Genomic DNA, 14,640 nt, shown 5'->3' with positions numbered 1-14,640 from the left:
GGCGCTGCGCGAGGTCATCCCGCACGTGCGCGCCGACAAGAAGCTCTCCAAGATCGAGACCCTCACGCTGGCCAAGAACTACATCAAGTCGCTGACGGCCACCATCCTGACCATGTCCAGCGGTCGCCTCCCGGGCCTGGAGGGACCTGGCCCTAAGCTCTACCAGCACTACCAGCAGCAGCAGGCGGCCGGGGGCGCCCTGGGGGCCCCGGAGGCCCAGCCCGAGGGCCACCTGCACAAGTACTCCACACAGATCCACAGCTTCCGGGAGGGCTCCTAGCACTCGCCCTGGGCCCGCCAGGAGCCCCAGGCTGGTGGCGACATCCCCACGTGGACATGGCCCCCGCGGCTTCATCTTCCCTGAACACTCCGCTGCCTTTCTGGATGGAGCACGTGGGTCCCCGGACCTGTTTTTCCATTGACTGGACAGGAGTTGACAGGCCTTTGTAGGTAGATTCTCCTCTCGGCTGGCTCCCTCCTGAAGCAAGGGAGGTCCCCGGGAAAGGCGTCCTGGGTAAGTTTCCCCAGTCACTCCTGAAGCCCAGGCCCAGGAAGGGACCGCCTCCAACCTGCATCAGAGCCTCCTCACTCGGGGTAAACTGAGGCACAAAGCAAGTACAGCTCAGGGCCACTTGGGGAGTGTGGCTGAGCCAAGATGGTGGAAGCGAGCTCAGCATCTGTGTTAGACTGAACCCCTCATCCGACGACCTCAAAGGAACTGGAAAGGGACCTTCCGAGGGGACGTCCCGAGGGGCTGGGACCTTTTCCTGCCTCCTCTTGTGCTGGGGGCTCCTGACTGCGGAGGGGCTGAGCGGGTCAGAGGGTCTGTGGCCTCGTGCTGAGGGGCAGGGGCAGGACGGGAGAGAGGCCACTGGGCTCTGCTCCGCTGGGAGGCTGGGCCTCAGCCCCGGCCCGTTGGGGAGGTTGTGTCCCCACGCCTCCCTCGGGTCCCACCCAGGTTTGCCGCTCGTTGTCATAGTTGTGCTGACGGTGTGGTCTGTTAGGACTTTAGGATGTTGGGTCCTGGTTGGGGTTGGGGGCTCTGTGGGGCGCCCTTGGGAGAGCCTGGGTGGCAGGAGCTCCCTCCCCCACCGGTGCTGCTCTGCGAAGACAGGACTGGCATCTTGGCAAGTCTCCGCAGCCCTGGGCCAAGCTTCCTTCTGTGTTCCTGCCCCGCTGGCTTCAGCAGGCTCGGCGACTTTGTCCTCCAGCCCACAGCCAACATGGGGAGGGGGCAGGGCCCTTGGCAGCCTCAGGCCGGAACCACAGTGACAAGGGCTGGGGTGAGGGTAGAGTTGGCTTGGCACGTGGGGCCCAGTCCCCTGCCGGCCCTCCTGGGCATTGCACATGGGGGATGGCTGGGCGGGGAGTGGGCTGTACAGCCCAGGACCTGTTCCTGATGCGTGCCCTCACTGTCAAGCCGGGTAGTCCAGGCCCAGCCATTTCATGCGTCCCTGGGCTGTGTGTCAGCCCTGGCAGCACCAAGGACAGAGGGTGGCACCCCTCAGAACAGCCAGTGGCCACTTACCTGGTCAGACACTGGCCGGGCCCTCCCTAGGCCCCAGTGCAGGCCCCTCTGGAAGGTGGCCCTGGGAGCCTTCAGCGCTGGTCAGGTGAGGGCCCAGGTGCGCCTGGACTGCTGTCAGGCGTGGCTGCTGGGGAAGGTGAGTGGCGGTCGGGACAACCCACCAATGGGACCTGAGGTGGAGAGCAACTCCGAGCTCGGGACCGATGGGGTCCAGCGACCCTGCTGACGGCCTGCTGGCTGAACACAACAGGTGAGGCCCACACACCTGGTGGCTCTTGTCCTGGCTGAGCCAAGGCCAGAGCAGGGCTCCGTCTGCCCCTGAACTTGCTGAGCGAACTGACAAACAGCCAGAAGCACAGGAGGGAGCCCAGCAGTGCCCTCTGCCCGGGAGAGCGTGGCGGGCATGGGAGGGCCTGCGCCACCGCCCTGTAGGAGGACAGCGTGGGGGCTCTTGCTCTCGGTCCCAGACGTGCACCTGCATCTCCTCTGTTCCCCAGAGGGTGACCCGGGCCCACATGCCAGTCCTTCACCAGAGGCCGGAGGGCACTTGCACGCCCCGTGGCCACATCACGAAGGGTTTCTAAAGGTCTCAGTTCCGCTTTGGGGGTGTTAACTACGGGGGCGCGAGGGAACAGGTCTGGTCAGAGGCCTGCTGCTGAGTCTGCTCCCTCGACCCTCACTGTGGACCCGCAGCCCAGCGGGACTCGCCTGTCCTTGGAGGAGCCCTGGCGCCTGGCCCCCTCCTGGGCCGTGGACCTGCCTGCAGACCAGACAGCCCTGAGGCGAAAGCCATGGGCGGAGCAACCAGAACGTCCACTTCTCTGCCCGGGAAAACCCCTGGACGGAACGGCCCGGGTGGTAATTGTGGTGAAAACGTTTCTTAAATGACCCAAATTTGGTTTTTATTTTCCCTAATGGCCCCTTCAAAGTACTCATGAAATTGATGTGTCACAAAACGAAAATAAAAGATCTCACAGCAGTTTGCATTCCAGCACGGGAAACTGTGCGTCGTACACGGTTGTAACCACAAAAAAGTCTCGCCACCACACTCTGGTGTAAGTTTTAATTGAATAAAGCATCTGGGACTCAGTGGTGCTCAGCAGGGAGGACACAGGGTCCCTAGAGGGAGGGCAGGGTGAGACCAGCCACGGGGACGCACAGCGAGGACAGCAGCTGCTGTAGATGAACCTTAATGCCCACGCAGACCCTGACGAAGGGATGTAAACAGACCGAGACCGGCAACCCCATACGGCCCCTCTGGGCCCTGGGCCGACTCACGCCTCCTGGTCCCACCTGCAAATGCAGAGGCTGCTGGCACCCTCATATGTCCCCGGGGAGGGCACCCCGAAGGAGGTACTGCACTCTCCTGCCAGCTTGCGGGGGAAGCCCCTGGGAAGGGCTATGTGGTCACGCTCCACCGTCCCAGCCGTCCTTCCGCCGGGCCAGGTGGGGCCCACGTGCGCCTGGACTGCTCTCAGGTGCGGCTACTCAGGAAGGCGTGTGGTGGCCAGGACGACCCACCAATGGGACCCGAGGGTGGGAGCAACTCCGAGCTCTGGACTGGTTGTGGAAGCAAACCGGGGCCTTCACCAAGGGGGAGGTGCCCTCCTACCACCTGGCTGGTCTCCGCCTCCACCCTGCCCTCCCCTGCAACATGATCACAAGTAAAAGATGCCCCAACCCCCAGCCCCATCGGGGAGGGGCCCGCTGAGCACTCCGCTTCTCCCAGGCCCCTCGGTCCTGTCCACCCCGGGGGCCCATGCCCACCTGGGGAAGGTGACACCTCCCCAGCATTTATTTCGGACCTGCCAACTCCGCCCTTGACCTTTGGAATGAGATCGTATCTGCAAGTCCCGTGCTGAGAAACGACCACAGCGTGGGCCACAGCCCTGAGCCCTCAGCTATGTCTGCGTTTGGACCCCCTGGACCACCGGGCGCTCTTTGTGGGCTCAGCTTTCCCAGGGGCCAGCCCTCCTGGAAGGTTCCAGGCTCTAGGTTCCCGCCCTGGAAAGGCGGGAGGCAGAGGGGGATTGGATGGGTGGGAGAGGCCGGGTGAGGGCGCCCACTCCACACCAGCGCCCTCCTTGCTGACAGGGACAGTGTGGGGAACGTCCACAGGCTTCACATTTCTGGGCTGTTTCTGCTGCCTGAGCTGTGACCTCAGGCCAGGTCCCGGCAAGCCACGCCAGGACCCGCATTTCAGCACAGAGCGGCTCATTCCGAGCGAAGGCTCATGGGCCGCGCTGATTCTTCAGACGGAACCCGCAAGGCGAGGGAGGTGGCTCAGCAGCAGACGGGACCCACGGCCTCCTGCAGGGCACCGGCCACACTCGAGGGCCCGCTGGGGAGGCCCTGCTCGCCAGCCGTCTCCTGGGACGCGCTCCTGGGGGCCCTGGTGGCATTGGCCCGGATGGAGATGTGGTCCCAGCCGCCCTGAAGGAGAGAGCTGCGTCACTGGGGCCACAGGGGCAGAGGCCCTCCTTCCAGACGCTGGGGCCCAAGGTCTCCTGAGGGAATGCCCGGGTCTCCCACCAACCCCAGGCCAGGCCCCAGCCCGTCGGGGAGCACGTACAACGTGACCAGGCAGCCCTGGCCCAGCAGCCATCCCCGCCGGCTCACTCACCCCGATGCCGTAGTCCCAGCCCTGCCCCTTGGGCTCCAGAGGCTGCACGCCTGTGCGGTGACACACGGTTCCCTGGCTCAGGCTGTGGCTGCCCTGGACTTTGTTGGCGATGACCCAGACCTGGAACACAGACCTGTTGAAGGCCCAGCCCTGGCTGTGGCACCGCAGGGACGGCAGTAGGGAGACCAGAGCAGGCACCCGAGCCCCTCAGACCGCAACCCCAGAGCGAGTATCAGCCTGTCCCGAGCCCCTGACCTGGTCCAGGGGCCCCACGGACACTCGGCGCACATTGTTGGACACGTGCTCCCAGCTGGAGCCCTGCGGGTAGCTGGGCGTGACCCCCTGGCGGTACCACAAGTTCCCTGGGGAGAGAAGGTGTGACCCACGGTGAGGCCCAGGGCGTTGGGATCCACCGCAGGGTCTGCGAAGCCAGTGGGTCCACTCACCAGATCTAAACTCTGAAGCTTAAATCCATAAACTGCTCCTCGTTTACTGCTGTTCATATAGTTCCCGAGGGCCAAGATGATCTGCAAACAAGAGCGAGGAGAGAGAAGCCCAGAGGACCAGCTCTGCCCGCCCCACACCCAGTGCCACTGTGCCGCTGGGCCGGGCTGCCACCCCCTCTGCTTTCTACGCATGAGAAACTGAGGACAAGGCATTCTTTACAGACAGAGGACGGCCTGGAACTGGAGCCTGGGTTCCCGGCCAGTCTCTGTCCTTCCTGGCCTTGCTCAGCCAGGACAACGGCGCCACAGGAACGGGAGTGACGGAGGCGCCGGAGGCAGCGCTGGTCACAGGCCCTGCTATGCAGCGTCACCCAGGCCTTGGCACCATGCCCTCGGCCCAGGCAGGGCTGACCACCGGGGGGAGGGCCGGGTCCCCCCCGCTGGGGAACACGGGGGAGGGACCTGTTTGGAGGCCGACCTTGGGCCTCTCCTGGTGGCTGACGTAGGTCTTGTGTCAGGGACCTGGGGGCTGGTGAGAGTCTCATCCCATCGGGGTGCTCAGAGAACCCCAACCCCCCTGGTGACCACTGGGGACCAGGAACAACTTGCCATTGTCATCCACGGCGTACACGGACGTCTGGCCCACAGACACCTGCTTCAGCCGCTGCTTGGCAGGAGATGGGATGTGGTACCAGCAGTCACCTGCCAAGGGAGGTCGGACTTGGAGGCGCCTGGGAAGCACCGAACCTGTGACCCAGGCACTTGGGGCCCCCGGTCTCCTCTGCAGCTCCCAGGGTGGGTGGGGGCCATGCCCTGCTGACCTCCAACACCCTGGTCTCTCTCAAGGCCCAAAAGAGGCTGGGGCAGGTTTCAGATGGGGCTGGAGGGGCCGGTCTCACACATAGGGACACATGGTGCCCAGCCCGGCATGTGGGCAAGAGCCAGCCCTGCAGCTGCTACGCAAACCCAAGGCCCTCAGCCCCATGTGGAGGGCACGACACACCAGCCACCACCTCTTCATCCGTCCATTCCAGTGCCACCCTCCCCCATGCCAGACACTGTCCAGACATCCAGTCAAGAACACGCCGGCCTAGGGTGCCCTCTGAGGAGTGGCCACTGTGGAGTGGGCCGAGCGGGGCCACCCCAGGAGCGTCCCAACAGGCCTGTCCCCTGGCGGGCAGGACCTGCAAGGCACCTAAAAGCGCCCACCACCAGCTGCCCTGGCAGGAGGCCAGGATGGTGCAGAGCAGCTGCAGGGAAGGGGCGTGGCCTCGGGATCCTGGCTGTGCCCAGCAGCTGGTCCGCAGGCTGCTTTCACCACGGGCTTGCTGAGTGAGGGGGCAGCCAGGGGCCGTCAGCCTGCAGCCTCGCTGGCAGCCCCATCCCCTCCAGGGCAGGTGGCACTCACCAGCCGGCTTGGAGGGGGACACGGAGCCCCTGTAGAAGGCAGAGCCGTCCCTCGCCACGGCCCACACCTGGCAGTAGCCCCCGATGGAGACGGAGGCGAAGGGCTGGTCGGTGCCCACGTGCAGCCAGGAGGCGCCCTGGAGACCGAGTGAGGAGGCACTGAGGGCTGCCTGGCCCAGCCTCTGCCACCCCAGCCCCGGGTCCAGGAGCTGATGGCTCCTCACGCCAACCTCATCCTCGGTTCCAACTGCCCACAGAGCCTGGCGACCCCTGGGAGGGCCCACACCTAGCCCAACGCCTCAGCAAGAGTCCTATTTCTGGAACAATCTGTCCAAACCCCACAAGTGACCACAGGTGGGCAGGCCAGTGCTCCCCAGAGGCAAGGACTGGGGTGCTCACCGCGGGGTTAAGCTCGGACACACCCAGGCGGCACAGCACGTCCCCCTTGTCACTGACGGCCCAGAGTGCGATGCTGTGTCCACTCTCGTCGGCGCCCGGGCTCTCGGGGATGATGGACACATCCCTGAGGGCAATGGGGGGCACTTCCAGCCAGGGCCCGCTGGTCACCAGCTTGCACTTTCTGTAAGTGGAGAGGGCACAACCCTGGGCACCTGGGCACCCAGATGCTGCTGCCAGCCTCAGGCCGCCTGCCCTGGGCACCTGGAGGCTCAGGAGGAAGCAGTGGGTTGCCCTTCTCCCAAGGCAGCCTCCGTGGGACCCTGGGGAGGGCAGGACACCCCACCCACCCCTGCACCTGGGTGGGCACCCCTTCCTGGATGGGTGGCCCCACCCTCCTGCCCCGGCCGCTCCCTCCCCCAGCCAGGCCTCCTGTCCTGCCTACAAGCAGAGGCTGCCAATGACATTTCTCTTATTTGTTCTTGAAAGCAAACTCTCCAGAAATAAGAGCTTTGGGAGCCGCGGGCACTTCCTGGGCTGACATTTACTTTGATTCTGTTTTCCCTCCCCATGGCCTCCCTGTTCCTTCCAGGGGACTGAGGTCGGAGGAGGGGGGTCTGGCCTGGAAGGGACCAGGACGAGGGGCCAGGCCACACCCCCAGCTACCTTGTGCTCAGTCTTTACCTGGCCCAGCACCTCCTCCTGACAAAATCCCTCATGGTTTTGTACCCGTGATATGAGCTGAAAGAGGAAGAAGAAGCTGAAATCGAGACCACTTCGGGGAAAGTGACACTGCGCACACATGCACACACATGCACACACACCCCCTCTCCATCGGTACAGGGCTCGGAGCCTGTGAGCTGTGGAGTGGGCTCAGAGGGAGCAGGTATCACAGGACACGATGCTCCTCCTTCAGACACCTCCTGCCTGGCTGGGGTCTCCCAGGGCCAGGACATGGCAGCTGCCTGACCAGGGGTTCTAGCTAAGGGAGCTCTGCCCCTCGCCACCCCAGGCCCCACCAGAGCCCTCCTGGGAACAGTCAAGCCAAAGGCCGAGGCCTCTGGCACCGTCACCTCCTTGGTCGGCTCACAGGGCTCGGGCCTGGCTGGGCTCTCCAGCTCCGTCCCCCACTCTGACCCATGACTGTGTTCCCTGAAGGCCTGGGAGCCCAGCCCGGCAGGCTTGTCAGCCACTTCTCCTTGTCCCGCCCCCTCTGACACAGCCTCCTGCTGGCCCAAAGCTCCCTAGACCCCTCAGCTGGTGAACCAGGCACGCAGCTGGCCCTCCCACACCTGCTGGGCAGACACAACCCGGTGTCGAAGGAGCCATGGCATCCTCCCTGGGCCCATCTGGGCCCCTCCACATCTCTCCAAACCCTGCGGGCAGCTGAGGCAGGCACACAGGGTCTGCTCCTCCTCTATGCCCAGGTGCTTGGGGGGTGGGGGGCAGAGGGCAGGGCTCTGCCTGGCAGGGTGGTGAGGCCACTGCTAGGGTGGAGGGTCCGGCTGGGCCACACCCCCAGTCCTGCTGCTCAGGGCAGCCCCTGAGGGCCTCCCCATGCAGAGAGAGAGAGAGAGAGGGAGAGAGAGAGAGCGAGAGAGAGAGAGAGAGAGGAGAGAGAGAGCGATACTTACGAAGGGAAGTCACTGGCATACTGCCACCCCTCTTGGTCAGTACCCCCAGGAACGCTGAAGTCCACGGACCAGTCTGAAACCTGGGGAAGGGATGGGTCAGTGCAGGCAGACCTTCCACTCCAACCCCTGCCCGCCCCACTGCTGGAACTCACCCAGCTCCATTGAAGGGAGGGGGGCTTCGTGCTCGCCTTGGTGCACTCCTGCAGCCCCGTGGCATCGCTCCACATGTACCGGTCAGTGGGCAGACCCCTGCGGCAGGACAAGGCGGGGTGTGTGTGTGTGTCTCTGTGTGACTCGAGAGGCAAGAACAGCCTGTCCCACCCAGACACTGGCCAGTGACGGACACACACTGGGACCACTGCACCTCCGAAGGGGTGAACTGCCCCAGGTCTGGGACCACAACTGGGGTGACCCCACATCATGAGGGGGCCTGGCCTGCAATCCACTGAGGGCTGTGGCCACCGTGAGGGCGGGAAGCCCCCTCTCTCTCCCCCTATCTATGGATGAACTGGTCTACATACAGACAGATCGACCTGTAGCTCATTGTGTGTACATTTACGTGTTGTGCATTTCATGTATGTTGTGCCTCTCAAGTAGGTTGCTAAATCTTCCTTACATGTAAAGACAAGAAGAAAAGCTCGGTGAGCCCACGGCGGGGCCGGACTCCAGCTCTCACGCTGCATCACCACCTTGGCCGTGGCTGCCCTGTTTTGTCAGACTGTGGCCTGGGCCGGTCGCACCTGGAAGCCCCCACAGCAGCTGGTGCGGCATCCACGCTGCGTGCTCACCTGCTGGTGTAGCCCGTGACGGGGTTCCAGCGCTGGTTCTCATAGATGTAGATGCACTTCACATCTGACTGTGGGTAGATGTTACCGGTGCTGCTGGCCAGGCCTGGGGGGAGAGGAGGCTGCCAGGCCGTGGGCTGCACCTGCCCGCTGGGCCCCAAAGGCCCCTGAGACTGGGTGGGGAGGTCAGGCTGAAGGTCAGCCGAGAGGGGCTCACAGGCCTGCTGAGCCTATCTGGCAGGGCCCGGCCCGCGGGGTCTCTGTTCTGGGTTCACATAACCTTGGTGAGAAGAACCCGCTAGGCACCCATCCACACCCCCTCCAGCTCCGCCGCCTCACACTCTGTTCTGGCTGCACCTCTGACCCTCACCATCCCACTTACCTGGACTGGGCAGGTGAGAGGCCCAACCAGCTCACCCCCTGCTAACATCAATAACCTCCAGGAGCCCCAATTTCCCCCTTGGTGAAACGGGGACCAAGGCACTGCCTGCCTCAGCAGCATGGATGCTGTTAGTTCCGTGAGGTGCGGCCCGTGGTCTCAGTGGACACCCAGCTCTACAGCATCAGCCCCCCCCCGGCACGGGGCGTGGACTCACATGGTGTGCCCCGTCCCGGTGTTGTTTCTGCTCCCCTTCCCAGGAGGAGAAAGAGCCCCCTGCCTCCCAGAGCTGGGGGAGCGCACGGGGCTCTCAGCCCGAGGCACAACCCACCTAACGAGGAGCTAGAACCTGGGCCTGGGAATCAGGGGACCCAGGTGCTGGGCTGCCCCATGTGCCTGAGCTCGTCTATGAAACGAGGGCTTGGACATGGTGGGGGCCTCGGTGGCTGCCTTTCTAGAGCCTTCGAGGCCTGGTCTCCGGGCTGTCATGCCCCCGGGTTGGCCCAGGAACGTCCTCTGCAGAGGCTGGCAGTGCTGAAGGTCACCTGTCACCTGGTTGCCAACTGAGTGTCAACACGGGGACGGCGGCTCTGGCGTGGGGCGGGGAGCCAGAGGGACTAGAGGGAACTGCTAGGAAGGCTGTGCAGGGCGGGAGCCAGGCTTGCCAGCCTCGGGGGCGGGCCACCCTCACCTTGGAAGCAGCCTCCTCCGTAGCCACCTGTGTACACCCAGGCTGTGCCGTCGTAGCCAATGCCCCACACCACGCCCCGGCTGCTGGCCTCTACCACCCGCAGGTGGCCGCCCATCTGCCGCCAGAACCTGGGAGGAGGGGAGAGAGGGCGGGGAAGCGACCCAGCAGGGCCTTCCAGCCTCCCCCCTGGAGCCCTGGGGCCTGGGACAAGAGTGTAGGCAGGGAGCAGGGTCGTCCCATAGGCTGGATGAGCCACGCGAGCCTGCGATGCCTACACTGCTGCCCTGACGGTGGGGCCCTCTGGGAGGCAGAGTGCAGGGTGCGGCTGCCACCTGGTCAAACTCCTGTGGCCAAGGCCCCGCCACTGGCACCAGAGGGGATCTGACTCTTTCAGATGCGAGTGGATCAGCTAAGGGCAGACAGACACGGCCACTCCTCTCCTGGGCAGGCCCTCCTAGTCGCGTGTCTCCCTGGTCCTCCCTGGCTCTGGGTGACCTTTTGGGGACAGAATCGGGAGCACCATGTCCCCACCAAAAGGGTGGGTGCCCCAGACTATCACATTGCCCCAGTGGGTGGCCTCATTCCACCTCCTGGTTTAAATGCCACCTGCAGAGCCATCCCCTCACTCTGACACAGAAACTGTTCAGCGGGGTGACCCTCCCGGATGCCCCCCGGGAAGGGTCTTCGCACAGGCCCAGGCAGACCCGGGCCCGAGAACCAGCTGGCCGTGTGGCTGGCAGCTGGAAGCGAGGCCGTGTGTCTTGCTGGGGCCCCTCCTCGTGAAACCTCAGCGCTGGCTGCGGGGTGGGAGTGGCCAGGCCAGGGTGGACTCACATCTGGTCGCAGGGCAGCGGGTGCTCAGGGGCCTCCAGGTCCGGGCTGGGCTCACTCACGAAGATGTCGCCCTTGCAGGTGATGGACCAGATGGCCTGCAGGGAGGGGCGGCCAAGGACCCTCCGGCTCTCACAGCAGGACAGGTTGAGCAGGGCCAGCTGGCGTGGGCAGATGGCAGTCACCACTGGGAAGGGGACGGGCAGCAGGCCAAGGCTGGGCTGCCCTGAGTCTGCTGCCCTTTGACCCCTGGCCTGTGGGGCCACTGCCCACTCACCCAGTCATTCATGTCCTGCTCGGTGGCAGTAGCCAGACGCACAGGCCACCTCTGCCGGGTCCTCTCGGGGGTGTACATGGCGAAGGAGTGCTTGTCCTCATTGAGCACGGGGACCAGCGTCGTCACCTCATTGAGGAACACGTGCAAGTACTGCACACAGAGGGCAACGGCGAGGCTGTCACTGATGGACAGGGTTAGCCTGGGTGGCCCCCTTTCCACAGGGCCGGTCCTTGGGACCTGGGTGGCTCTGGGAGTCCCAGCATGGAAGCCCAGCTCGTGAGCAGATGCCGGGTTTCACTTTTGATGGCAAGGTGAGGCTGGCTGACTGGTTCAGACCCACCCCTGGGGGAGGGGTGGCTTTATCTCTGTGAGCCTGACTTCTCACGAAACAGGGGAGCCTGTCAGCGTCAGACCTGGGAGACGGCTCTGCGGGCCACCAACGCCTGCCCGCCACTGACGGGGACTCTGCCACGGGGGCTGGGGCTTTGTAGGTGCCAGACGCTGTCCTGGGCTGGGCACCTCGGGGCCAGCGTCCCAGGCCTATTCCTGCACCCGCCTCCCCCGGGCACCCGCACCCCTCCGCCTGCCCCTCCCCGCACCTTCTTCTCCTCGTGGATCACGTAGTAGATGAAGAGGATGCTGTCCCGGGCCCCGTCGTGCCCCGTGAACTGCTCCAGGGCCACGCGGACGTCCACCCACTTGTGGGGCTTCCAGTCGCACCACCACTGCAGGGCCCCTGTCTTCACCCACACGGACTGCAGCACAGGCCCCGGAGGTGAGGGACTGTCACAGGCAGGCCCCTGGGTCCCCAACTTGGGCCCTGCGTGTGCCCAGTTCCCAGCGCCCCAGGGCTACCCTGGCCCCAGTCCCTTCGCCACCTCACAGGGGACTCCCGCCCAGTGCTCCCAGCTCCCCCACTTCACCCTAACGACTAGGGACACTATCGAACCCCAACAGGGGCCAGGCCACAAGCCAGTGTCAGCTGCACAGAACAGCCTGTGGGGTCACAGTCACCCCTTGTTCTGGGTGGGGAAACGGAGGCCTGGGGAGAGTCTGTGCCTGCCCCTACGTCACAGAGTGAGCCAGTGGCACAGCTGGCGCACACCCTGCCCGCCTGCCGGCATCGGGAGATGCTTCTGCACCACCATTCGAGACACAGCCGGGTCTTCTGCATGAACCCAGCTGAGTCCTTCATGTAATTCCCACCTCTAGGGGCTGGGCTCGGCCTGAGGGGCCCGAGACTACCCTCAATCCTGTCCTCAGTTCTGAATAAAACACTGCACCATCGGGCACGTGGGGGCCCCCCCTGCAGGGAGAGCACAGCGTGATTCCCACCACACCACCTACTGGGACTGCTGTGGTCTCTGGTCCCAGGGTCTACGTTGGGCCTGCATCCCAGTGGGGCCTGACAGAGGCCTTTGGGGTGGACGAATAAAGGAACGAACTTGTTTTTCATTCTGGAATCTACAAGAAGGGCAGGCTTCCCATCGAGAGAGATGGGCAGAGGGATGCAGGCATCCGTCTGTCTGTCTCTCCCACCTCACCTTGGGGCCGGTATACATAGACACTCAGTAAATGCCGGTAAGAAACAGTGCGCCGGCGCCCGCCCACCTGCTCCACGGCCTGTTCGTAATGTCGGAAGTTCTCCAGCTCCCGCTTGGTCCTTTCCGTCAGCTGCTGGAAGATCTGCTTCCGCCAGGCGGCGGTCTGGGCCGGCGTGATGGACAGGGACAGTGTCTGCATGGAGGAAGACAGGCCTGCGGCCGGCCAGAGCCTCAGGGCCAGGTGTCTGGCCCGCCCACAGCTGTGCAGCAGGCCAGGGTTTTGTTTTTAAATCAGCCCTTTCTTGCTAGAGAGCTATGATCTCCCTAAAATGCACACGAGCCCTCCCCTCATCCTTCTCCCTCATGTCCCCCAGTCCCGCCTAGAATGGCAAGCACAGGGCAGCACCCTCTTACCCGACTGGGCGGTGAACCACTTGAGCACAGTGTGGGCCTCCACGGCACAGCCTCCTCCTGACACCCAGACCCACAGCGGGTGGTCGTCAGCGCAGTAGGGCTCCTCCAAGCCCAGCGGGAGCATCTCCAGTGAGGAGAGGCCGGTGGTCTCAGCGGAGTGGCCGGGCGCTCTCTTGGGCTCCTTCAGGTCGATACTGGTCCAGGGCAGCTCGGCAGGGGTGGAGGCCTGGCCGGGGCGAGGCTCAGGCCCTGGGGTGTGATCAGCTGGGCTGGCACCCTCCAAGGCATGCTCTGCGGTCTTGGTGGTGGCTGGGCCTGAAGCCGAGCTGCCCTTGGAGTTGCCGGGACTTTCCGGAGACTCTGCAGGGACAGGCTGCTCAGGCCCTGGTCTCTCAGCTTCCGAGGAGGCATCCGTGTCGCTTGGTGCGCAGGAATCGCCACTGACCCTCACCTCGTCACCAAAGAAACAGCCAGCGCTGGGGACGAAGGGGGCAGAGCTGTGACTCCCTGGAGGGAGGAACATGTGCTGCTCACCTGCTCCACCACCGAGAATCTGTGTGACCCCCGGGCAAGTCACAGCTTCTCTGCAACGCAGGGAGCTGGGCTCTGTGCACAGTCCCGGCACCCAGGCCGTATCCATACCCATCAAATCAATATTCCTGGACGTGGAGATCTATCTTTTGTGTGTGTGTGTGTGTGTGTGTGGCAAAATATGTGTGATGTAAAGTTTACCATTTTAAATCATGCAATGCAGTGGCATTAAGTATATTCATAATGTTATGCCACCATCACCACAACCCAGTTCCAGAACCTTCTCATCACTCCAAATGGAAACACTGTACCACTGAGTCACTCTTCATCCTCCTCTTGCCCAGCTTCCTGGCAACCACTAATGTGCTTTCTGTCTCTATGGATTTGCCTATTCTGGACACTTCATGCAAATGACATCATACAAAATGCAACCTTTTGGGACTGGCTTCTTTGACTTAGTATAATGATGCCAAGGTTCACCCATGTTGTGGCTGGTGGCAGTACTTCGTTCCTTTTTATTTATTTACTTTTAATACTAGTGGCCCGGTGCACAAATTCACACACATTGAGAGGAAATTAGTTAGAAGAAATATTTTAATATCTCTATTCGTCCTTTCTGTATAATAGAAGTATCAACCAAATTCACGATCAACAATGACAGATCAAAACACATGTGTGCGATTGGCGCCAGCAAGAGCTTTATATGTATAGCACATGCTATACATTTAAAGTGAGTCAACTTAGCCTTTTATATATATAGATACACTTGCTTAATTAGACCTGCTTTCTGCCGAAACCGGTTTGGCTCAGTGGATAGAGCGTCGGCTTGCGGACTGAGGGGTCCCAGGTTCGATTCCGGTCAAGGGCATGTACCTGGGTTGTGGGCACATCCCCAGTTGGGGATGTGCAGGAGGCGGCTGATCGATGTTTCTCTCTCATCGATGTTTCTGACTCGCTATCTCTCTCCCTTCCTCTCTGTAAAAAATCAATAAAATATATTTAAAAAAATAGTTATTTAAAGTTAAGCATAACTAGAAAACAGAAAAGTATGAGGAAAGAAAATGAGAAAGATAAGAGGAAAAATAGAAGAGTAGTTTTCTTGAGTTTTTTACAACCTTACTGCCTTGCTGTTTTTTCATTCTACCTAACCCAGC

At 62.7% G+C, this 14,640-nt stretch overlaps 2 protein-coding genes across 4 annotated transcripts in view; one reads left to right on the top strand and one right to left on the bottom strand.

Moving 5' to 3' along the window:
• Window position 1: 1 nt before the first annotated feature.
• Window positions 2-2,471, top strand: BHLHA15 (basic helix-loop-helix family member a15; the record flags this gene model as incomplete). The annotated part of the gene is made up of 1 exon (XM_006765468.2): window positions 2-2,471. A coding segment is annotated over one exon (279 nt), but the record flags the coding sequence as incomplete, so codon positions are not given.
• A 106-nt stretch (window positions 2,472-2,577) lies between these two features.
• TECPR1 (tectonin beta-propeller repeat containing 1) overlaps window positions 2,578-14,640 on the bottom strand; it is a 27,296-nt gene continuing 15,233 nt past the window's right edge. For all 3 annotated transcript variants that reach the window (XM_006765421.2, XM_006765420.2, XM_006765422.2), the window contains exons 10-25: window positions 12,956-13,431; window positions 12,609-12,754; window positions 11,597-11,752; window positions 10,998-11,147; window positions 10,724-10,881; window positions 9,890-10,017; window positions 8,823-8,925; window positions 8,187-8,283; window positions 8,035-8,114; window positions 7,085-7,141; window positions 6,404-6,584; window positions 6,006-6,141; window positions 5,207-5,299; window positions 4,407-4,513; window positions 4,152-4,271; window positions 2,578-3,961 (exon numbers count right to left, since the gene is read on the bottom strand). In XM_006765421.2, coding sequence (XP_006765484.1) covers window positions 3,812-3,961; window positions 4,152-4,271; window positions 4,407-4,513; window positions 5,207-5,299; window positions 6,006-6,141; window positions 6,404-6,584; window positions 7,085-7,141; window positions 8,035-8,114; window positions 8,187-8,283; window positions 8,823-8,925; window positions 9,890-10,017; window positions 10,724-10,881; window positions 10,998-11,147; window positions 11,597-11,752; window positions 12,609-12,754; window positions 12,956-13,431 — 2,338 coding nt within the window. In that variant the 3' untranslated portion in view covers window positions 2,578-3,811. The remainder of the gene's footprint in view (window positions 3,962-4,151; window positions 4,272-4,406; window positions 4,514-5,206; window positions 5,300-6,005; window positions 6,142-6,403; window positions 6,585-7,084; window positions 7,142-8,034; window positions 8,115-8,186; window positions 8,284-8,822; window positions 8,926-9,889; window positions 10,018-10,723; window positions 10,882-10,997; window positions 11,148-11,596; window positions 11,753-12,608; window positions 12,755-12,955; window positions 13,432-14,640) is intronic.

Source organism: Myotis davidii, unplaced genomic scaffold, assembly GCF_000327345.1.
Source record: "Myotis davidii unplaced genomic scaffold, ASM32734v1 scaffold399, whole genome shotgun sequence".
NCBI lineage: Eukaryota > Metazoa > Chordata > Mammalia > Chiroptera > Vespertilionidae > Myotis > Myotis davidii.
This window is presented reverse-complemented; position numbering and strand designations above follow the sequence as displayed.